Source organism: Acanthochromis polyacanthus, chromosome 7 (assembly GCF_021347895.1).
Source record: "Acanthochromis polyacanthus isolate Apoly-LR-REF ecotype Palm Island chromosome 7, KAUST_Apoly_ChrSc, whole genome shotgun sequence".
Classification (NCBI taxonomy): domain Eukaryota; kingdom Metazoa; phylum Chordata; class Actinopteri; family Pomacentridae; genus Acanthochromis; species Acanthochromis polyacanthus.
The window spans coordinates 33,251,581-33,275,993 of NC_067119.1; the positions used below are offsets into that span (position 1 = coordinate 33,251,581).

At 41.8% G+C, this 24,413-nt stretch overlaps 1 protein-coding gene across 1 annotated transcript in view; it reads left to right on the forward strand.

Moving 5' to 3' along the window:
• The window catches only part of LOC110956311 (sarcoplasmic/endoplasmic reticulum calcium ATPase 2-like), a 40,137-nt gene extending 15,771 nt beyond the window's left edge, over positions 1–24,366 (forward strand). The window contains exons 6-21 of the mRNA XM_051950730.1: positions 8,119–8,199; positions 9,740–9,825; positions 9,987–10,451; positions 12,123–12,211; positions 12,359–12,461; positions 13,377–13,508; positions 13,596–13,715; positions 13,809–14,027; positions 14,133–14,468; positions 15,017–15,237; positions 15,434–15,636; positions 15,784–15,869; positions 15,955–16,088; positions 16,190–16,307; positions 21,633–23,112; positions 23,647–24,366. Of these exons, the coding sequence (XP_051806690.1) occupies positions 8,119–8,199; positions 9,740–9,825; positions 9,987–10,451; positions 12,123–12,211; positions 12,359–12,461; positions 13,377–13,508; positions 13,596–13,715; positions 13,809–14,027; positions 14,133–14,468; positions 15,017–15,237; positions 15,434–15,636; positions 15,784–15,869; positions 15,955–16,088; positions 16,190–16,307; positions 21,633–21,902 (2,663 nt within the window). The 3' untranslated portion in view covers positions 21,903–23,112; positions 23,647–24,366. The remainder of the gene's footprint in view (positions 1–8,118; positions 8,200–9,739; positions 9,826–9,986; positions 10,452–12,122; positions 12,212–12,358; positions 12,462–13,376; positions 13,509–13,595; positions 13,716–13,808; positions 14,028–14,132; positions 14,469–15,016; positions 15,238–15,433; positions 15,637–15,783; positions 15,870–15,954; positions 16,089–16,189; positions 16,308–21,632; positions 23,113–23,646) is intronic.
• Positions 24,367–24,413: the final 47 nt, after the last annotated feature.

The following is a 24,413-nucleotide window of genomic DNA, read 5'->3' on the forward strand; positions in this document are numbered from 1 at the left end:
CTGCGTTCTTTGAAACACTCGTCTGCCAAGATCGTCTGCCTCAATATCCATTTTTAGCATGGAGCTCTGCAAACTCAAGTTTGGACTTTGGTAGCTGAACTTCTCTTTAATCTGGATTGTACTCTTACATGGGCTACAAACTGAAACTCGTCCATTCTGGAGGACATTGGTTCTGTAGCAACTAATGCTAGTTGGCTTGTGCGCACCCCCGAGACACACACTTCCAACAATGACCCACCCAAGGTCAAGACGCTGAGCATATGGTTCGTTCTGTTGTCCGTTATACTGCTCTCTGACCTTGTGGATACTGAGGATGTCTCTACCAAGTAGGAGAAGAATAGCAGCATTTGGATCGATTTCTGGGATTTTGCTCTTTACTGCATTCAGGTGTGGCCATATGAGTGATTTCAGGTGATGGGATTCTGATCTATCATCAGGGAATCATGTCACACTCGACGAGGGTAGGAAGAGGGAGCTGAGACATTCCATCAATAGACTCAATGACAAAGTTATTAGCACGCCTTCCTGTTACCTCCATGACTCCTGAACATGTTTCAATGTGTATGGTTCTAACTGTCCATACACATCAAAAGGTCAAAGAATTCTGTCTTTGCTAAGGAGCGGTTACTTTGCTCGTCAAGAACTGCGTACATTTTCTCTCTTTCTCTGGTTGACCACTTGGATATACTCGAACCAGACAAATCTTGGAGCAAGATCTGGAGCAGTTGTGTTTCCACATATTTCTGTACACTTTGCTGTAACAGCAGGGGTTTGTGGTCTTCCTGACTCCCCGCCATCATCTTCTGAGGCAGCAAAGTTCTCTGACTTTAATGATATTGGCTCTGGATGCAAAAACAGTGGGATGACTTTCACTGCCACATTCTTTACATTGCACTGTCTGAACACAGTCTTTGGCCATATGATGGATGGAAAGAACAGCATCTAAAACATATGCGCTTGTCCTTCAGAAAAGCTTTCCTCTCCTGTAAGGTTTTTACTCCTGAACAGGCGACATTTTCTCAAGGGGTGTGGCTTACCATGCAGCGGACACTGCTTGTCAGGGGTCAATGATGGTTTTGTCTGCAGAGGCTTTTGAGCTGGAGTCTGCTGCTTGAAAAACATCTGTCTTTCTGACAGACACCGGAGGTTGATATTTCTGTTTCACCATTCCTTCTGGTCTAGGGTGATGGTGCTGGGGCTGGTGACAAAGGTGAAGCTTGGATCATTGCGAATTTTGGCCTCCTCATTTATGAAGTCCACAAAAAATCCAAATGAAGGGTATGACACTCTCTTGAGCTTTGAGGCAACTGACACCCATTTCTCTTGTACGTTATATGGGAGTTTGGCTAAGATGGGATTGACACCATGTGCTGTATCAAGGTGGGAAAGGCCTGGGAGATAGCCATTAAGCTTTGCTGCTTGCAGTTCTAGGAGAAGGTCTCCTAGCTCTCTCAGTCGCTGGGTTTCCCTGTTTGCTATTTTTGGGAAGTCCTCAACCTTCTTTAATAAGGCATGCTCTATAATCTCTGGTGCGCCAAAGCAGTCTTCAAGTCTCTGCCACACCATGTTGAGACCAGCATTGGGGTTATGAATGTAGGCAGCTCTTATTCTCTTGCTTGTGCAGCCGACTGTGGTCCAAGCCATTTGGAGAGCAGATCTAGCTCCTCTTGAGGTGTCAGATCCAGACCTTGGACTGCGCTCTGGAAGGATGTCTTCCAAGCCCAGTAGTTTTCTGGTTGGTCGTCAAATTTAAGTAGACCAGAACTAACCATCTCTCTCCTCATCAGGTATTTAGCAAGATCAGAGGCGGCGGCAGAATGAATAACAGGAGGTCTGGGTGGCGATACACTGAGCCGTGGATGACAGGGATAGTCGCTGTGGGACGGCTTTCCACCATAGGAAACATAAGTCTCATCAAGAGGTTCTCTTTTCGAGCTGAGGGCATGTGACGCCATAGGTGGCATACATGCAGGATGAAGTGGCAAAGGTTTGAACTCTTGATTGCAGTAGTCAGTGTGCTTGTGACCACTTGCTTCATGTAGTGTGCTGCTACTTCATTGTTGCCCACATCTGGCTGTGGCATTAATGCAGGCGGAGGATCAGGCTGTTTCGCAACAGTTGTCTGCAAGTTGACATTTAGTCCTGATGCTGCTGCACGTACTCTTGTGTCCGCTGTGCTGCGTTGATTGGAGGAATTTGGTCTACCTGAGGCTGTTGCAGACATCCACTTTCGAGCGTGGACGTTTCCCAAGCTTGAGCCACAGCTAGTGCTGCTGCTGCTGCTTTCTGTGACTGGAGTATCAGCAAATCAGCTTCGAGGGCAGCTTTTTGCTTCAAAATGTCTGCTTCTTGTGTTGCAAAGGAAAGCTGGACACGTGCGGCCTCAGCTTTAGCTCGTGCTCTAGCGGCAGCTGCAGACGAAGAGGTGAGCTTACTGATGCGTGTGGAACCAGAAACACATGATCTCGTTTCCAGTGCTGGCTCTTGGCTATGTGTAGAAGCTGCCATGTCAAGCCTTCTTCGATGCTTCAAACACTGCAGATTGGCTTCCCCAGCAGAGAGTGACGAGATGAATGCCTTTTTACTATTCTGCCCTCCCCAACGTCTTGTTAAGTTGGCAGGTAGTGAACAGTCTTCATAAAAAAGACAACGTTTTGTGGGTTCAGGCCACGCTTTATTGTCTCCACATGAATACTGTAAAACTGAAAAGACAAGAAAAATACAATAAGTCACGACATACACGAAAATACGCATATAAACAAAGTTCGCTAGCTTGATGCTAATCCCTATGGGAAAACCCATTGACATGCTAACGGTTAGCATTGCGGTCGCGGAAAACAGTACGAGATCAAACTCGGCAACATCGTACTTGCTCAATGCAATAACACAATCAGTATGTAATTCAGTACTCACAGGCATATATTTTCCTCACTCTGAGAAAACGGGGAACAACAATAATAACTCTGAAGACTCTGCCACGAATTCACTTGTTGGTTGCAGAACAGAACAGGAAGTAGCTACGGATGCCTGCAAGGCTCAAAACTCACATCAGGAATTATAACCAAGGTCAAACTATGAAGCGCCACCTGGTGGTGCATAGCTACAAGAACAGAAGCAGCACAATGATCATTGCTGAACAAACTGACGATTGGCTGAGTGCTGTATCAAAGCATATTAATAGAAAGTAGATTGGAAGTCCACAGTAACGTTTCCACAGTCTGTGAATATTTGAGGTGTCATGTCATCTGCTGCTGTTGGTCCACTGTGTTTTATTACTTACTCAGCATCTACCAGGAGATTTTAAAGCACTTCATGCTTCCATTTGCTGACAAGCTTTATGGAGATGCCGATTTAATTTCCCAGCAGAACTTAACACCTGACCACAGGTATAGCAAATATGCCATTTTTGCCACACACAAAAAAATCACTTTACGTGTAATAGTAAGTAAAGTTTATTTATATAGCACTTTTCAGAGATATAAAATCACAAAGTGCTTTACATTAAAAGAAAAGAAAAATAAAACCTAAAAATACAGTAAAATAAGCCTCCATGATGTAAAACCACATTTCTCATAAAATCAGACATAAAACACACGTAAATAAAACACATAAAATCACACATGTAAAATCACACACATAAAATCATCCACTTAAAAGCCCTCTCTCAACTAAAAGCCTGCTTGTATAAAAAGTTTTTAGCTGTTTTTTAAAAGAATCAGCTGAGTCTAAGCATCTCAAGGAGACAGGCAGCGCATTCTACAATCTCAGAGCGCACTGCCTGAAAGGATCGGTCACCTCTAGTCCTAAAAAGCGTGCGTGGAACAGATAGCAATCTCTGACCTGAGGACCTCAGTGCACGAGCCGGTGCATGAGGAACAATAAGGTCAGAGATGTAAGAGGGAGCTTGATTATGCAGAGCTCTAAAAGTAAGGACTAAAATTTTAAAATGAATTCTAAAATAAACAGGTAACCAATGAAGAGATGCCAAGACAGGGGTAATGTGAGCTCTTTTGTGAGAGCGAGTTAAAAGCCGAGCAGCAGCATTTGTACAGATTGAAGACGCCCAAGCTCCTTTTTATTTAAACAGGTAAAAAGGCTATTGCTAAAATCCAATCTAGAGGAAATAAAAGCATGTATAATCATTTCTAGTTCAGTTTTGGACACTAGAGCTCTTAGTCTGGCAATGTTCCTGAGATGAAAGAAGCAATTCTTAGTTAGCTGCTTTGAATGTAGATTAAGAGACATTGCTGAGTCAAAAGTGACTCCTAAATTCCTAAGACTAGGTTTAACAAGTGAGCCTAAGTGTCCAATGTGCCTCTTTATTTCTGAAGCTGTTCCTTCAGGTGCAACTATTAAAATTTCTGTGTTAGCAGAATTTAGCTGCCAGAAATTGTCTGTCAACCACTGCTTGATGCTGGTCAAGCAGCCGGTTAATGAGGACCGTTTATAAAGCTCTGTAGGTTTAAAAGAACAGTAAAGTTGGATGTCATCCGCATACAAATGGTAGGAGACATCTCTGAACTGCCTGATTATGTCACCCAGAGGAAGAATATACAGGAGGAACAGAATAGGTCCTAGCACTGGGCCCTGCGGTACCCCACATGTTAATGCCGTAGTGTCAGACATAATCTGGTTCACACAAACACTGAAAGTTCTGTTTGACAGATATGAGGAGAAACAATTTAAAACTAAACCAGACAACCCCACCCTATCACGGAGTCTGTTGATCAGAATAGAATGATCTACAGTGTCGAAAGCTGATGACAGATCTAATAAGGCCAGGACTGCACAATCACCCGAGTCGGCTGACATAATAATGTCACTTGAGACCTTCAGCAATGCTGTTTCAGTAGAATGCTTTTTGCGGAAACCAGACTGAAACTTATCAAAGATGTCATGATCTTGCAGAAAATCTGTCAGTTGCTCTGCTACAGCTTTTTCAAAATTTTCTCCCAAGAATGGAAGTTTAGAGATAGGCCTATAATTCTTAGGATGTGATGGGTCCAAACTAGGCTTCTTAAGTATAGGCTCAACAACAGCATGTTTAAAAAAGCCGGGAACCACACCAGTTGAAAGAGAAATGTTAAACAATTTAACAACACAGGGGCCAATAGGCCAATATGCTTAAAAGCTTTTTTATGCAGAACAGTTGGGATAATGTCAGAAGGAAAGGAGGAGGGCTTAGTTTTTCCAAGCAGGACAGAGACATCATGTAATGTCACAAGTTAAAAGGAGGACCACGAATAAGGAGGAGGCAAATTACAAGCAGACAAATAAACATGGAGATATGTTCTCCCGGATATCTCTGATCTTTCCAACAAAGAAATTCAGAAAGTCATTCCAGTCAATCTGAGAGAAAACAGGGATCCGAGGGGGAGTTGGGGACACAATGGAGCTAATGGTGTCAAACAAAATTTTGGGGTTTTTCTTATTCTGAGTTATTAGCTGAGAAAAGAATTGCATTCTGGCATTTCTCAGTTTTACGTTTAAGGATGCCCTTAATTCCTTAAGGTGCAATCTAATGAGTCTAGAATATGTTATATTTCACTTTCCTAAATAGCTGATGGAAAATGAAAGTAACCAACACATTGGTAGACACAAGGTTTTCAATTTTATTTCATTGCACAGATTTTTCATGGTCACATAGCTTGTCTAGTCAGCTGGTTGTTTCTAGAAGGAAACAGCTACATTACACACAGAAGAGGAAGTAGTGAGAGGTTAGTATTTTATCTGTTATCGACAGTTTTTAATATCATGTCAATCAAAGCATTTGCGTAACTGTCCACATGTAAATGCGGCTGGTGAGTTAGTCCATAGGAGATGTGTTGAAAAGCTGCAAGATGCTTTTGCCTGTGAGCTGTTCTGAAGCTGCCCACTCAACATGACAGGAGGTCAGTCCTTTGTTCAACTGCCATCAGCACATGTAGTCTCCTGGCCGGCCCTGAGGAAGCCTGGCCTGCTGAACCACACACTATCCCCTAAGGCACAGCAGGTCCAGGTGCCAGTCAAAGCTGGCACTTTGAGTTCAGTCACCGCCTCTCCTGCTGTTTAAAGGTCTGCTTAAAAGGCACCTCTGGGGGTCATAGTGGGAGCAATGTATCACCGGGTCCAAGCTTTTGTCACCACAAAATTTGTGGGCTGTGTGACCCGTTGGCAATCATGAAGGTGAAAAAGTGGTCATGCCTGAGGAGATGCTTGGATGACTACCAAGTAGGATGTTGACACAAAGGGACAGATGATATACACACACTTCATCAGAGCAGGCCTGCAGAGTAACACAACCTTGGGACAAGTCCAGTGTTTAACAGTGTCACAGTGTCCCAACATGCAAGCAGCATTGTTAGAAGCCCATTCCTCTTAGCTTCGTTTCTTGGCTCAGTGCTGCTTTAGAGGTCGTATTTCTTCAAAAGTAGTGACTTAGTACAGGAAGTGTTACACAGCCATGTAGGATGTAATTGTAAGCTTTTTAGCTTCTAAGAAAAACATTTAGTGCTTTGTTCCTGAGGCGCAGCTAAAGATAATCCTTTTAATCCCTTCCCTTTCTTCCATTCATTTCACCTAGAAAAATCACAGTTTGTAGCTATCATATAGAGATCCTCTATTCTATGTGCAGCAATTACTGATCCAGATCATCAGAAATTTGAACTATAGCCTTAGTTTGTATTTTGAAATGACTCCAAGCTGGCATCAGTCCATCTGTTGATTGGTTATCTCACCCTCTCGGAAGTAAAGCTTCCAATGCGGCAGTGTTTCCAGATTCAGGTGGTTTAAAGATGAAGCTGAGCTCAACATTTGTCCTTCTGAGAAAAGCTGCCACTGTCTGTATTGATTGGCCAGTGCCTGCTGGCAAATAAGAGTTTCTGGCACTGCTGTCAGGACATCTAATGAGTTGATGATCGTCCAACTCTACTCAGGGTCATGTCTGATAATGAGAAGTCAGCACTCAGAACGCAGCAGAGCTCAAATGTACGTAACCATAGCAAGACTCCACATTAAGTTAGAGATATGTGAAAATGCAGATATCTACTATTTAATGGAGTGGCATAACGATATTATAAGTACAGTAACTATAGTTGTGGGGTGATGTAGAGGAGCTGGTCCTCTCCTCTTGTGGCAATGATGTTGAAGCAGCTGCAATCAAAAGGCCACATCTAAACCTGATCAGCCGATTGGGAAACATTTTCAAATGCTTTTACCATTTTTGGCTGTGTGCATTGTTGGTCACAGAGCTATTTTCCCCTCCCTTCCCTCAAGGGCATGGCTGGTTTTGGATTACGGTTCATGTCTCCCTCAAATGGGATCTGGACACTCGTACATTTAATCAGATGTTTGTTTTCAGGTTTTCCCAGAGCAAGAGTTTTCACTTCCGCCTTGTTTTAATGTTTTTTAGATTCTTCGATGTTTGGCAGGCTTGTGTTGTTTCTTGGATTCTGACTACACCGTATTCTTGGAGTCTTTTGTAACAATCTGACACGATTGACATTTTTAACTAAGTAGGCCTATATGTAGACTACGCCCACGGAACTGTGCCATACCCTGAGCCATTTCCCCAGTTTCCATCGCCTTTATGTACCATTAGGAAGCTGAATTGGGTCACTGCAATTCCGATGTACCCAAATTGGCCTTTTCCTTTGAGACGGGCCTTTTATGGCTCACAAGTCCTTCATTTCCTCCTCTTTCTTTGCTACTCCTTTGCTTTCCCTCCAGTGATGGCAGCACTGCTTTGCTGCTGTGTAGCACAGCAACCACCTTATAATGAGCTGTGCTTCATCAGTTTAGTTTACTCTACTGCTGAGCTGCTGCCTGCAGAAAATAGACAACATCTCATCTGTTAAATCTTCATTTGGCTTGAACACACACAGACAGCACTCAACAGTACCGGGAATGCATGGGTGGACTCTGTGGCAATCGACGCTTCAGTGTTTTTGGAGTGCTATTCATGTGGTGTTAAAGACTGAAAGAGATTTTTCCATTATATAAGATGTGGTGACTGTTTCAACATGAGCTTTTGGTCGCAGGCTTAATTTACGTAGAATTAATTTCCTGAAGATTTTTCTGTGTGTTCATTCTCTTGATTGTTTGTGTGTGTTCTCAAACTGTGTATCTGTTTGGTTGTAGTTGGAGACAAGGTGCCCGCTGATATCCGTATCTGTTCAATCAAATCAACAACTCTGCGGGTAGACCAGTCCATTCTGACCGGTAAGACATATTTGGTGATGATATCGCAGCCGTCACGTTATTTTCTTTGGCCTTTTTTATCAATTGGGGCCTCTGCTTCTCCTTAAAACATGGTTATTTTTTTAAAAAAAGATAAAACTACAAAATTTTATTTTCCACTTTAATATTTGTACATTTTGTGTTTGTATATACTGGACCACCCACAGCTTACCATCAGTATACTAACATTTATAGCACAGCTCTAATATTTCAGTCTTTGAATATATACTTTAGATGTATTAGTCATTAATTATTAAGTCACAGAGGTTTAAAGATTAACTAAACAATTAAATCAATGACTGACTGATTATCAGCTTGTTCAGTTATCTGATCTGATATTCAGCATGTTTGTAATTATTAACATTGATTTCATTTATAAAAAAATGTAAAAATGAGTCAGCTTTCATCACCACTCTGATCTTGAACAATGTCCATGCCACCATATATCAGTATATTAGCACTAAAAGATACATTTTGAAAACTTATCTTTTGAAGAAACCATAAAATGCCATTTCAATAAAATTTTGTTGGAATTTCTGTTATTCTGAATTTTACCACCAAGATTTTTAGTGTTACTGCATATGTATATTTATTTATCAATGTGATTACTAATAATTGACATCGACATCAGCCCTCAGAGAAGAAAAACAAATTGATTGACTACTACTGAAGACATTTATGTTAACTATATCACAAAGCAGTAGACTTGAGCCACGGACTGTATTAATAGTTGATAAATGGTTTTGATCAAATTATTAGGAAAAAAAAGTCCCAATTCTCTAATATTAACTTCTTACATTTGAATATTTTCTGGTGCCTTACCACCTTTCTGACTGTAAACTGAATGTCTTTCAGTTGTAAACAAAATAAGACATTTGAGGACGTCATCTTGGGCTTTGGGAAACAGATATTGGACATTTTTCACTATTTTCTGACATTTGATGGACCAAACAACTAGTAGGTTAATCAACAACAAAATGAGTTGTCGCCTTGTTTTCACATAAAGGGTTAAGTATAACCGCCTAGCCTTTTAAGTTGGTTAAAGATTAGTGAATTTGTTTTTATGTACGGCTCTGTTAAATTTTAATTTTTATTTCATCTGCTATGAGTAACTGATGTATAGAGTTCAGCCTGTTTTATGTAAGGCTCCTGTAGAATGTCATTTTGTAGTCAAGATGATTTTGATCAAATATATTCCCCAGCTATAATTTACTGCAAAATAGGAAAAGAATTTTATGCAAGATAACCTCATCCAAGATTAATGGACCCGTCCTCCCAGTGTGTTTGATGAACCAAAGCAGCTGGTTGACTGCAGAATAAGCTCAGAGGTCTATCAAGATACTATTCCCAGTCAACACATTTGCTTCTGAACTGAAACGGCTGTTAAAGATCAGTGAAACGGCATGAATCAGCAGTGTAGACTTATCAATGAAGGTGACAGTCTGTGCTTTGTTCCTAAAATCATCTGCATACATAATGCAAACTGGTTTTACCTGATCCACTCTCTGTGTTGTCTTTTTAGGCGAATCTGTGTCTGTCATTAAACACACCGACCCTGTGCCTGACCCTCGGGCTGTCAATCAAGACAAGAAGAACATGCTCTTCTCTGTAAGCGAAGACTTATCATACATCCTGTTGATGTCATGCAGCTTCTTGTTTGTTTAGCTTCTGTCAAGTTCCTGGAAAAACTTGCCCCTGTTATTATTTGAAGATGTGTGAGATGTTATCAGATTCACTTGAGCAAACATGTACTTGACTTGTTATTTCAGGGTACCAATATTGCAGCTGGGAAGGCTGTGGGTGTGGTTGTTGCTACTGGTGTCAACACAGAAATCGGTAAGATCCGTGACGAGATGGCGGCCACCGAGCAGGAGAAGACACCCCTGCAGCAGAAGCTGGACGAATTTGGCCAGCAGCTGTCCAAGGTCATTTCCATTATCTGCATAGCCGTGTGGATCATCAACATTGGACACTTCAATGACCCCGTCCACGGAGGCTCCTGGATCCGTGGGGCTGTCTACTACTTCAAGATTGCCGTGGCGCTGGCTGTGGCTGCCATCCCTGAGGGTCTTCCTGCCGTCATCACCACCTGTCTGGCTCTGGGCACTCGCCGCATGGCCAAGAAGAATGCCATCGTCCGCAGCCTGCCCTCTGTGGAGACCTTGGGCTGCACCTCTGTCATCTGCTCTGACAAAACTGGAACCCTGACAACCAACCAGATGTCTGTCTGCAGAGTGAGGCTCACACAAACGAACGCACACACAATCTTGGTGCATTGCTGAGCAGTTTAGCTGTCAGTGCTTTGTCATGTTTGTTGTCCCTGCCCAGTGTTTGGATAAGGTGACAGTATTTGGGGAGACTATAACTGCATAAGTCACTTTCAATACAGTTGTCAGCAAAAATACTAATGCTCTGTGCAAACACAGAGAGTGGAGTTTTCCTTGTGATCAGGTATTCAGGTTATTTAACTAGAAGGCAGCCTGCTGCCGCTCCTCTAATCTACATTGAGCTGTTGGATGACTTGCAGTGCTGCTGTTGCATAACTGACCTTGCGTCACCAAGCTGCAAAGCAGGCAGCCTAGAGTTCTTTTTTCTCTCTCTCTCTCTCTCTCTCTTTCTTTCTCTCTCTGTATCTGTGAGTGGCACCCCAGTGCTGCTTGGCCCCACATAAAGAGGACATTTCAGCATTTATTAAAGTTTAATCCCCTTTAGTTGCAGGTTCAGTGCTTTCTCAGAACTTTGGCACAATCTGAATTAAACCAGTGGCATAAATGTACAGTTTTTATTAAATGGTTGTTTACCTTTCTCTTGTTATGATTGCATGTTGAGCTGGTTGCAGTTAAACAGCCTTGTGATTCTGCACATATAATAGCTGATTTATGAGGATTCATAGACAGCCATATGTTAAACCACTGAAAATAGAAAACATTTGAAATCAGGACATGCAAACAACAATCTTTAAAAAGGTGTTTAGTAGAAATTACACCCCTCACTTGCAAAACAAAGTTATTTGAATATTGATTGTAAAGTAAATGCATTTATTTATCTAAAACCTTCATTAAATACAACTCCAATAATGTATAATATGAATGGTTACAACATGAACAAATTGCTAAAAAAGAAAAATGTGTGTACAGTTATACCACAATTAGACAACCTGTCTTCTTGTTTTATACAGCAATTTGTTTATGATGTCATGTCCTCACATATCCTTATCCCTAAGTTGATATTTTCTGGCCAAGATCAATCTTGAAATTTATTTTTACAGAACTATTGCTACTAAAAAAGTTATGGAACATCCATTTGCTCTCAATCTATCAGGGAGAGGCAGCACCAGCGCTGGAGCTTGACTGATTGTCATCATCCATTTTCTGATATAACCAACCTCTGACTAGCCTTTTGTGTGTGTATATATACGCTTTGTGTGTGTGTGTGTGTGTGTGTGTGTGTGTGTGTGTGTGTGTGTGTGTGTGTGTGTGTGTGTGTGTGTGTGTGAGTGTGTCTGTGCGACTGTGTGTGTGAGACACGATCAAAGCTTCCTGTGGGAGCATGCCTGGCACTGCGGCTTCTTCTTTTGGGCACAGCTTCTCTCTTTACTCAGCCTAGCTGGCAGTCTCATCTGTTTACTTATGGAGAGAAACTAAACACCCTTCTCTCACATTAGGCAGCGGGCCACCCAGTCTGGTCCTCAAAGAAACGCACTCTGTAACACTGCAGGCTGATCCGCTGTCTGAAAAGAATTCCACTCCTCAGAGGCACTTGGGATTTGTGTGGTTTGTGCTGCCACCTACTGTGTCAGTACAGAAAGTGGCAGCTGACTCGATCAGTGACATGATCAAATGATGTCTGCTTTGGGGTGAAAAATCATTCTTTTCTTCTGTCTCACCTGCTGTTTTGATTTCCAGATGTTCGTTATCAACAAAGCCGAAGGTGACAGCTGCTCTCTGTCAGAGTTCACCATCACAGGCTCTACCTACGCACCTGAGGGAGAAGTGTAAGTACTTGTACAGCTTCTCCATGACAAGCAAATCCAGATGGAGGCTAAAATACGTGGAGACATTTAGATTTAGGGACGTAAGGTGACAGTGTTGTTATATTAACATCACATACTCACGGGTTAATACTCTGTACTCAAACCCAGGTACCATGATGGTAAACCAGTGAAAAGCTCCCAGTATGATGCCTTGGTTGAACTGGCCACTATCTGTGCCCTGTGTAATGACTCCTCTCTGGACTTCAACGAGGTTTGCACATTACCTTCTTGATACTTCATTCACTTGACAAAGTGTAAATTCACATACGTTATTAACATGTATGAGCAAAATACCTGTATTTTATGTCACTTATCAGCATACAAAAATAACCATATGTGCTTGTGTACATTCAATAGTATGTGTTTAAATATGTCATGTGCAAGAAGGTGTCAGTGGACTGGCAAACTAGTGTGTCTAATCTAAATAGGACATTAACTCTGAATATTAATGGCTGAGCTGAGACCTAATACCAAACAAACTCCTTGCTATATAAAGACTATGCCAAAGCACCACTGTTCTTAATTAAAGAGATGTGACAGTTTGTCCTACAGTTAAAACTATGTGAAATCATGGAAACGGCAACAGTATGTTTGATTTTGAAAGCATACAACCAAAAAAACTCCCACCCCCTCCCTTTGATGAGTCCAAAACCACCCCTTCAAAGCACATGAAGGGATACTGGCTAAGTAGTGCTGAGGACTCATCCACAACAGGAAGCGTTTGTAGGGAGAGGAGCACGATGGAATAAAACTACCTCATGTCTGAAAAATCATAAATATCTCAGATTACTACATTGGCAAAACTTCCCCTTCAAGTTCAAATTTGATAAGCTTGTATTATTTTGTATTAAAATAGTGCAAAGTCTAGCAAATGTTTTTATTTTTTAAGACAAAGGAAAATGTAAAAACATTGGAGGACTTCACGTAAAATAACATGAGTCCAGTTTTCACTAGTCCTCAATTTATCACTACTGATCTTACAATTATGGTTTGGTGTAGACACCAAACCATCGGATTGAGACAGACATTATTCTGTTTCTTTTTCTGGAATGAAATAATCCCCTTGGGTCAACTCAAAAATTATTGAACATTGAAGTTGTGAACATGAATATTTTCAATGTCTCAGGTGAAGGGTGTGTACGAGAAGGTCGGTGAGGCCACGGAGACTGCGCTGACCTGTCTGGTGGAGAAGATGAACGTCTTTGACACTGAAGTCCACAACTTGTCCAAGATTGACAGAGCCAATGCCTGCAACTCAGTGAGTGACAGCAGCTCCTTCACACTGCACATTTCCACTGATCCCACTCAGCAGGTTTTCTCACTGTCTGTCCTTCTGTTGAATCAGGTGATCAAACAGCTGATGAAGAAGGAGTTCACCTTGGAGTTCTCCAGAGACAGAAAGTCCATGTCGGTCTATTGCACCCCAAACAAGTCCCGTTCTTCCCTTGGCAAAATGTTTGTTAAGGTATACTGAGAGAGTTACGTAGTGAGGACTTGTGTGTAAGTTTGCATTTGGTGTTGGTCTTCTGTCATGTTGTGAGTATTTTTTATGTCACAGGGAGCCCCAGAAGGAGTCATTGACAGATGCACTCATGTCAGAGTGGGCAACAACAAAATTCCTCTCAGCCAAGGCATTAAGGAAAAGATCATGTCTGTTATCCGCGAGTACGGGACAGGGCGTGACACCCTAAGGTGCTTGGCTCTGGCCACACGAGACAGCCCACCCAAAATGGATGACATGATACTGTCTGACACTGCTAAATTTTCGGAGTATGAGGTGAAGCTTCAACAAATGTTGGATGTTTGATTTAAAATGTGCAGTTTTTCAGGTGCATACTTTTCACCTAACCACATACATTCACACCTTTGTCTCTGCGTCCAGTCTGACCTAACCTTCGTGGGCTGTGTCGGCATGCTGGACCCTCCCAGACAGGAGGTGGCTGCTTCTATCACGCTGTGCCGTCAGGCTGGCATTCGCGTCATCATGATCACTGGGGACAACAAGGGCACAGCTGTGGCTATCTGCCGCCGCATTGGTATTCTGACTGAGGAGGATGATGTCGAACGTATGGCCTTCACGGGACGTGAGTTCGATGAACTCTCACCCTACACTCAGCGGGAGGCTGTGACTCATGCACGCTGTTTTGCCCGTGTCGAGCCTTCCCACAAGTCCAAGATCGTTGAGTTTCTGCAGGGATTTGACGAGATTACTGCTATGGTATGAAGGCTAAAAGATTCTGCAATTTCCTACAGCGGTCCTTAGTGTTAAGAGGATATTTCTGGTTTATTTCCCAATCATGAATTTCCCAGTATTGTGACTGTTGTGGCTCTTAGTGTCATTCTAACGTTGCAGGTTTCTTAAATTAATCATTTTAAACATTTGTTTTTGAGTCTGACTAAAATTAAACAGACATGAGCTCATGCTAAATACCGTTGACAAACTGTTTTGTGCCACTTCTCAATTCCCAGAACCTCTCCAACAGAGATAAAGAGTTCAAAGATAGAATAACATTGAGAGCTGCAATAGAAATATAAATGAAAAATACGCAGGTATGAACAGGAATTCTCTTAGCATTTCATTTGAAATGGTCCAGGTTCACAATTGTTAAATCCATTTCTGGTTCGCACTGAGAAGATGGTAAACATGTTCTGAAGCCCATAGGTAACCTGTCTTTGACAGTCCTGTTAACACCATGTTCACTCTGTTGATTTGTAGGTGTTGCACAACAAAGTAATACTGCGCTCTAACAAAATGTTTGTCTACAGACAGGTGACGGAGTGAATGATGCTCCTGCCTTGAAGAAGGCAGAGATCGGCATCGCTATGGGGTCTGGCACTGCTGTGGCCAAGTCAGCCTCCGAGATGGTCCTTGCTGATGACAACTTCTCTTCCATAGTGGCTGCCGTTGAAGAAGGCCGAGCTATTTACAATAATATGAAGCAGTTCATCAGATACCTTATCTCCTCCAATGTGGGTGAGGTTGTTTGGTGAGTCTCCTCTGGAGCAGAGTCCTTGTTGTTATAGCCTAATTTTTACAACTGATCCTGAGAGAAGTAAAAAATTCTCTCAGAATTAAGTAAGAAAAACAGTTAATTAGGGTAAATATAAAATAGTAACTTCTTCTCAAGTTCAAATGTGCTTCAGTGTGTGATTAACTTTCTAACTAGACTTATCTCCTGGTAGTATCTTCCTTACTGCGGCTCTGGGTTTCCCTGAGGCTCTGATCCCAGTTCAGCTGCTCTGGGTCAACCTGGTGACAGACGGCCTCCCTGCCACCGCCCTGGGCTTTAACCCTCCAGATCTGGACATTATGGAGAAGCCTCCTCGCAATGCTAAGGAGCCACTGATCTCTGGTTGGCTCTTCTTCAGATATCTGGCCATTGGAGGTTAGCTGATGGCAGACAGGAGGGGAGGGTTAACTGTTAGATTTCATATACAAAAGTATTAAAAGATTCTTTCATTTTTTTCCTCATATGGTTTGATAAATAAGTAATTTGCGTATGATGATGTTGTTTTGGTGTCTGTGCTTCAAGGCTATGTGGGTGCTGCCACTGTGGGGGCTGCTGCTTGGTGGTTTACAGTGTCTGAAGATGGACCACAGCTCACTCTGTACCAGCTGGTGAGTGTGTCTGTCTGAGAGAACATCCTTCAGCTCCTCTTGGCTCTCTGCCTCCCCCTCACTCCCCTCCCTCCCTCTCCCACAGAGCCACTTCCTGCAGTGTGGCCCAGACAACCCAGAATTCGACGGCTTGGACTGCCACGTGTTTGAGTCTCCCTACCCGATGACCATGGCCCTGTCGGTGCTCGTCACCATTGAGATGTGCAATGCTCTGAACAGGTAAATGTCTGTTTTTAAAGACTGGAGAAGCTCTCATGAATGCATCATTTGCAGACAAAGTGTATAATTGAATCACCATCTGTGTTCTCTCTCCTGTCCAGCCTGTCAGAGAACCAGTCTCTGTTACGGATGCCTCCCTGGGAGAACATTTGGCTACTGGGGGCCATCTGCCTCTCCATGTCTCTCCACTTCCTTATTCTTTATGTGGAACCTCTGCCTGTGAGTGTTATAAAACCAAACTATTTAGTGATGACTTGATGGGATTGTTGCATGGCACCGGTGAAGTTTTAGCTTTATACAGTCTGACTCACCAGATGTAGGAAGTGTTTATAAACCTGCCATTGACAGCTCATATCAGAAGGCTTTGTCCTTCCCTTCTGCTGTCAGCATGTCACCGTTTCCTTCGCTATGGCAAAGAACAGCAACATTTGAGCAGTAGCTTCCATCACTGAAAATTTCAAGTTTTGCAGATAACTTGGATCATGCGGTGAGGCACAGCCCCACTACTTTTTTCTGTGAATTATCCATAGTAATCTCAGTGCTGTTCTCTCTGCATACAAATGTTCCACTAAAACAATTCTACCTGTCACTATTTGGAGGGAACACCAAGCCGCTCCCCCCATAATGACTGTGATTTGTTTAACGATATACAAACAATCCAGTGTGTTTTTCACTATAGCAGAGTGAGGTGAGGGGCAACCACATCATTATGAACAAGAGAATGGCCTGGCAAAGCCAGACCTGGATTTATGTGTTGCTTCTGGCCCTCTAGTGGACATACAGCTTTAATACAAATATGTGATGGAAGCTGACAGTGACCATAAATAATGGAAAAATGCAATTTACTATATAATTTAGTAGACACTCCAAACTTAAAGGGGAACTTCGTTTTTTTTCAACCTGGGGTCTGTTTTCATATGTCATTTCATACATGTGAGTGATGGAGAAATGAATTTTCGACATAGCTCCAGTATTTAGCCAGGCAGGCAGCTTAGCAGCTCAGCTAGCGACAAGTATGGGGCAACTGGCCCCCCCGCTTTAACTACTACTCCACCAGATGCCCCGTACTATTAATCTAAAGGCCCTTATGGTCCAAGTCAGAGTTTCACCTCCTGCAGGAGTCTGTCTGAATCCCTGGATGTAGACTTTGGGTATAAGCTGCCATAGTTGTTTATTTTAACATTTGCCTTTCTTTCTGCTGTTGGCATGTTACCGGTGTCAGAATCATTTTTGTTTTGAGAAACTACAGATTCCCTCTAAACACCACAACATTAATTGAGGACTACTATTATGTTACCTAACAATATGTTTTACATTCCTCCTGATACTTATGAACATTTGGTGCTTTAGTTGAGCCCAGTTTTTAAACAATGCCAGTTTAGGGAAACACTCTGCTGAGTGGAGACATGACTTGACACTGTACGTGATGCATTTATTGCTCATTATTCATTTTAAAAGGTGGATCTGACAGTATCCACCTGCTGTCTGTGAGCACAGCTGCAGCTGCTCTGCCTGCTGTGATGGTGAAGCTGTGGCTGGCTATCTGGTTACTGCTGCTGCTGTGGTTCAGCTATAGATATGTGCAGCTGTTACTGTCTTACCCTCTATGACAGATGTGTTTATTTAGGAGTTCAGGTGCAGAGTAGCTTCAGTACAACTCTGAGCCAGCGAAACTGTCGCTCTCTTCACACTACCTCTGTATGTTGCTGCTGTTACAACCATTAAACATGCGTTTAATGTGCGCTCTCTGTAGTCACAACTGCCTAAACTGTACAACAACATATTATCATGTCACCCAGTCCTATTCAATTAGCGGCCCGCGGACTGAAGGCAACCCTCGAGTGGCCTGAAAGCAACTGCCGAGTGACTGGGACTTGATTCTGAGAAAAACAGAACATCTTTAGTAACACTGACAAGTTCTTACAAAAATTCCAACATTATTACAAACATTGAATGCAACACTTACCGTAACCTAGCAACTAACTCACAATACATTGTGTTGTTGACGAGACATGCTCGAAAAGTTAACATTAGCAATTCTATACAGGTGAAAATAGCAGCATGTCTTTTTCTACCCTGAAACGACAAATCAGCGAGGAAAACCGGCGGTTTAGTCCTGCGTGGACTGACAAGTATTTATTTATTTTACCACCAAGTCCGAATGCCAAACCATTGTGTTTACTCTGCAACGAGTGCGTTGCAATGCTGAAACTTTATAATGTCCGAGGACACCACATGGAAAAACGTGCCGCATTTCGGACAAACTTTCCTGAGGGATCTCATGAGAGAGCGGCTGAGATTCAGAGTTTGACTGCGTCTTACAACTGGAGCTCCGCTACAATGAAGCGGACTTGCACAGCTCAGAAAAGGGCCACAGCAGCTTCCCTTCGTGTCTCATGGATCGTGGCAAAGAAAATGAGGCTGTTCACAGACTCAGAAACGTAAGGACTGCATGTTGGCTGTCATGGATGAAGTTTTAACCGACAATAAAGTTAAGAGTGTGACATCTGCTATTAAACAGGTACCTGTCTGACACTTCAAACATTCGCAGGGTTGACATTCCTCGCCACAGATGTCTTCGAGACACTGATACAAGAGCTCAGAAAAGCTGATAATATGGCTGTAGCAGTAGACGAGTCTACAGATAGAACTGACACACAGCCCAGATTTGCATGTATGTCCATTTTTTTTTTGGCGACACTTCAGCACTGTAACAACCCTCTCATGGGCAACATCAGTGACACCTTAAAATTACAGTTGGGTAAAGTTGGAAAGATATTCACAGATTCGGACTTCCGGCATCAATAACTCATGAGATATACGTTGTCAAAACATAAATGATGCCTCTTTCCAATAGTTGTAAGCTAGACAATGTGCTACAAGGCCAGTTTTATCAAAAGTCGCTGTCTTTCAAACTGCAGAAATAACAGAGCACTGATCCTGAGCGGTGATGTCCTGTGTTGTGTCCAGTTGAACGGAAAACATTCTCTCTCTTTTTTTTTTTATTTCACTGGAGATGTTTTCTTTGATTAGATGATGAATTACATCCATTATGGAGTGCACTGTTGTTTTTGAAAGCAAGGTTACAAGGGAACCTCTTCTTGTATCACTGGAATGATGCAACTTTTTGCTCTTCTCAAAAAAATTGCCGTCCACTCGCTCAGTTTGTTTGGATCAACATGCACATGTGAATCAAGCTTTTCACACATCTATCCATCCATCCATTCTCTATATACCGCTTTATCCTCGCTAGGGTCGCGGGGGGTGCTGGAGCCTATCTCAGCTGACTCGGGTGAAGGCAGGGGACGCCCTGGACAGGTTGCCAGTCTGTGCTTTTCACACATGAACATGATAAAAAAAAACAGCTCTCGTTGCTCTCTGACTGACAGTACTCTTCACCACTGCCTTCAGATTGCATTGACATCTTATGAGCCAAACATCTGTGTGCTTGTTCAAAACAAGAGGTGTCCTTTCTCCTACTAGAAACATCAACAAAGAAAATGTTACACACACTTCTACATAAGTTGAGATGTAATGCCTAATGTTAAGTGCAGCATGCTGTATCAGGCACTAAATGTAGTTTTACCTATTTATGTGACTATTTTCTGTTCACTTATAAGTTTCATATTTAAGAAAGACATTTTGTTTTCAGTTATTCCACTTAGTTGCACTCTATAATGTACTTTGATGTCAGCTTTATTTCATTTCAAAGAGATAGTAACTGTGTCACTGTGCCCGTAGTTTATTTTTTATTATATGCACTGAAGAAGTAACTCTCAGATGAGACCAAATATGGACAGGGACAAGCTCAGGTTTTTCTTAATTCAAAAGAAGGAAAATACCTCAAGTTCTGAAAGGTTTCTATTAAGCAAGTTACTTTTTTATGTACTTTCAGATGTGACCAAAACAAAAGATGGTGTTTTTAATCTGCACTTAGTTTTCATGCTCATATGCACCTTAACATGTGCTTGTATTTACCTATCAAGATGTGTTGAAGTTATGTGTTGTTTAAAGTGTAAAATTTAAAGAAGCCGTATTTCAGCACAGGTTTAGTTTAAGTACTGCTCTTCCATTGTGGCCCAACTCATGCCCTTAGTCTGAAAATCCGGGCCGAGTGAATTTTTAATTGAATAGCCCTGGTCTAGTGGACCAGTGCTGGGTGTGACATGAGAGAGAAGCTTGCACCCTCAGCTGTGTCTGTCAGGCACAAGTCTGCACCATTGCATTACAAAAGAAAACTAAAGGGGCTGATTCAGCAGCTCTGTCACTGACTGACACCCTGTATGACTGCAGCCTTGGGTGGCAGCTGTCAGTGGGGCTGCAGCCTTTGTTGAAATTATGAGTGAAATCTTCACGATAACCATATATAAACCACAGCTTCACTAACGCATCAGGCAGAGCAGCTGCAGCTTAATACAGTTGGAGATCAGCCTTTTAAAATGAATAGTGAGCAATAAATGCATCAGTGTCCCATTATCTCTTTCTTTAGTATCTACAGTGTTTCACTAAACGGGCAGTGTGTTATATCTGGACCAAAGCAACACGCTCACTGTTCATATGGACCAGAGGGAATGTAAAGCCTACTGAGGCAACACAAATCGAAAAAAGAGTCTCACTGTGACCATTGCAGGGCTCTGTAGGAAGCACAACAAGCTCCAAGCTAAAGCCCACATGCTGAACATAGCTCAATTTTGATCATGCAAAAAGACACACCTGCTTGGTTCTTTTACTAAATGGTTGTAAAGATCTTCAAAGAATATGTTTTACAGCCTTAATGTCTTTCGTGACTTTTTGCACTCCTCTGTTTTTTTTGTTCCTAAGAGCCCTGTAACAGTAAATTTCTCCTTTGTGAGATCAATAAAGTCTATCTTATCTTATCTTAACAGGGATGTTTGTGCATTTTTGCCAAAAAGTAATAGAAAAACATTTCTGAGCATGGTCTACCAAAACTTTATGCAGGGACACATCCTGGGTTTAGTGCAGCCCACGAGCATTGGGATTGGTTTAAATAAATACAGTAAAGCCAGAGTGTTTTCACCCTATAGCAGAAGAGCATGCATTTTATAAATCTTTTTTTAGATGCCAACATACAGTACTAAGTAATAAAGTAAGAAAATTAACTGTACAAAAGAAAAGGACAATAAAAACTAATGTTAATCAAGTAACCTAAAAATAAAGGTGAAGGTGGGAGAATGTGGCAGCAATTTCAATCTAAACTTTAAAATTATTGAATACATTCATTGTTTTGGGAGCTTGGGTGTGTGGGGGGAGGTTTATTGTGAAGAAATCATTGTGTTCCATTTCCTTCATAACACTAAAGTATGTGTTTTGTTTGTAAATTTACATTTGTGACTGTAAAGTAGAAGTAAAAGAAGCAAGAAGTCAAATTAGCATTTTGCCAATTACAAGCACCAAGTTCCACATAGTAAAGAGCAAAATCTGACCTAGTCTTTTCAGCTAAAAAAAAAATACTTGGATACAGAAAATATTGAAGACTTGGGCAATACTTGTAATCCTGTAAAACGTTGTCATCTTCTCTGTCAGGTCATCTTCCAGATCACCCCTCTGGATACGACTCAGTGGATGATGGTGCTGAAGATCTCTCTGCCTGTCATCCTGCTCGACGAACTGCTAAAGTTTATGGCCAGGAACTACTTGGATTTTGGTAAACAGCTGGAGAAGCCGGTCAGAAAAGGCTGCTCCCTGTCTGCATGTGCCGAGGGCATCTCCTGGCCCTTCGTGGCCATCTCCCTGCCCCTGGTGCTGTGGATCTACAGCACCGACACTAACGTGTCCGCCATGTTGTGGCCCTGACTGACTCCAGCACACTACCCTCCCTGTGCACCAGTGTGAAGTGAACATTAACACACACATCTAACACAGTTACATTAACTCGGAACAACCTCCAATCAACACTCACACCCGCTCTGACCACCGTCAGATCTTTTTGTATTTACTACATTTACCTTGGTACATATTTTTGGGTTGGGGGGGGTTAGTCATATTTTAATGACTTTGACATTTCGTCTACATGTTTTCTTTTACCATTGCGCTTTTCTCTCTTTTGACCCCCGATGTGAACAGTTGGAGATGTTGGAGCTGTGTGTTGAGCTGTACAGAGAATTTACACTATTTTATAATGATTAATATTTTGTAATTTTGGGGGGAGGGTCCATGGGGACAAGAAAGCTGGGTGTGAAGAGATTATGAGGACCGCATAGTATCATACTAATTTGAGGGGCTGAAGACTTGAATATATTTGCCCTGGCATGAATCTCTGGTCATTTTTGAGCTCCATGCATCATGTTCGTTCATTATTTTCTGCATTAGGCAGAGCACAGCTACCTCAATGCTGTTAATATGACCATAACTATCCATTTGTCATAACCATTTCGTAGATTATCATTTGAAGTGTTGAGGTAAGCACCAATTTGTTTTGCAGTAGAGATGAAGCCCTCGCACGCATTTTAATGTCGTTTTTTGTATTATATTTTTCTTCCTCTGTTATCTGAGGGAAGAGGACAAAGATGTTACCAGTTTGATTCAAAGCAATTTTTGATACAGTCTGTTGTTAAATTTATTTACTTGAAGAAACATATTTGTCTGGATTTTGTTTTTAAGTTCTGAGATTTAGTCTGAGTTTTAATTTTTCATCTTAATTCCAGTAATCCTTATAATGTCTGTAAAATGTGCACACACTGTACTTGAATATGTAAAAAGGCACCAAGAGGCTGTTACCAACTGAGCACAACATGGACAGTTTAAGGGGAGCTCAGCCCTCTGAAGGCTGAAACAGCAGGTCATTGGAAGAGTCTATCTGTACATAGCACACAAAGTAGAAGCTCTGAATACATAGTTTTGTTGCTGTTTAAATGCTCCATACAGTTACACTAGTTTACTTCAGTGTGCTCTTAGCCCTAGTGCATGGCTGCTCCAATAATCCCAGGCCAGTGAGTGCTTTAAATTTTTGGTTTCATAGCTAACTGTTGTTTCTTCCAATGCCTTCCACCTGTTTACCTGCAGAGTGAGTACACTTTGACCTGCATGCCAGCTACTCCTAGCGCTCTCATCTTTGTGTGTTTGTACATGCAGCTTTGCAGTCCGTAATTGTACAAAGTGAAAGCAATAACAGCTCTTCCTTTTTTAAATTCGGTAAGCTTTTTAAGAAATTAACAGTAGGGACAAGGAGCAAACTGAGGAAATTATAGTTTAAAATGCCTTCAGTGTCACCAAGTGCCACATACACACTGAGTGGAAAAAATTAGTTTTTCACATTTCACACCAGGTCAGTGTCACTGGGACCAGTTGTTTTTGATTGTAGAGTTGCAGCGTGTTGTGGCAACAGGCAGACAATGACATTTAAGTGCCCCAACACCATGACTTCACATGGTGGTGTGTGTATTTCTGTTGTTTGTTTTTGTATTGCATTTGCCTTTTGCTTGCCCATGGCATGGCCTGGCCTGTTTAAATTATTCGCTGCTCAAATGCATTTACTTTGCTGTGTGATTTCTTCATGTCCATTGATTTGTTTCTTCCTCTCTCTTCTTTTTCTTTGCAGCAAAGGCCAAGTAAGCCCACCTCTACTCTAAATTCCTTGCAGAAACTTTGGTTTGGTTTTGTTGTGCATGTGTGTTTTGGGCAGCACATCTTACTAAGAGCTGCATGTCAGTGAAGTGATACAATGACAGGAGCTCATCAAGTTCATACATCATTTTTATAGAACGGCCATTAACAAATGTCTGATGGAAACTAGCCAGTCCCTCCTTGTTGTCCTTCCATCCTCCTGCATGAAGAGCCTCAGATTATGATACAATCTCATGCCATCTTTTTAGACTACGATCTTAGTACCATGTACAGTCAGTTGTACATTATTCCTTGGTGCATGTTCACTCTGTCATCTGTTTTACCAGACTTCTGTAATAGACAATGTATAGTATTGGTAAATAGATTAGACATTTGTCAGATAGTACAACTGTTAAATAAGCTCAAAAACACAGTTCATCTTTCCTAAGGAAATACTTTTATGGGATATTTAAAAACCAAACAGACTTTTTTTTGTTTTTTTGATTTGCACTGAGATGTGCAACATGTTTGGAGCAGATTTTGCCACATCTGGGAAGGCGGATGTGCAGCAATGCACGTTTCACCGTGACGACAGGCAGTCCCTCCACTGGCATTGTTTGCCAAACTGCTGTACTGTATTTTCAGAGACGATTGTACAATGTATCACATGAACTTTGGTTTCAGGTAAATAAAGCTGTCATACATGAAGAGTTCACTCAGTTGGTCCCATTTCATTAAAAATCACCTAAAGAGATTCAGTGT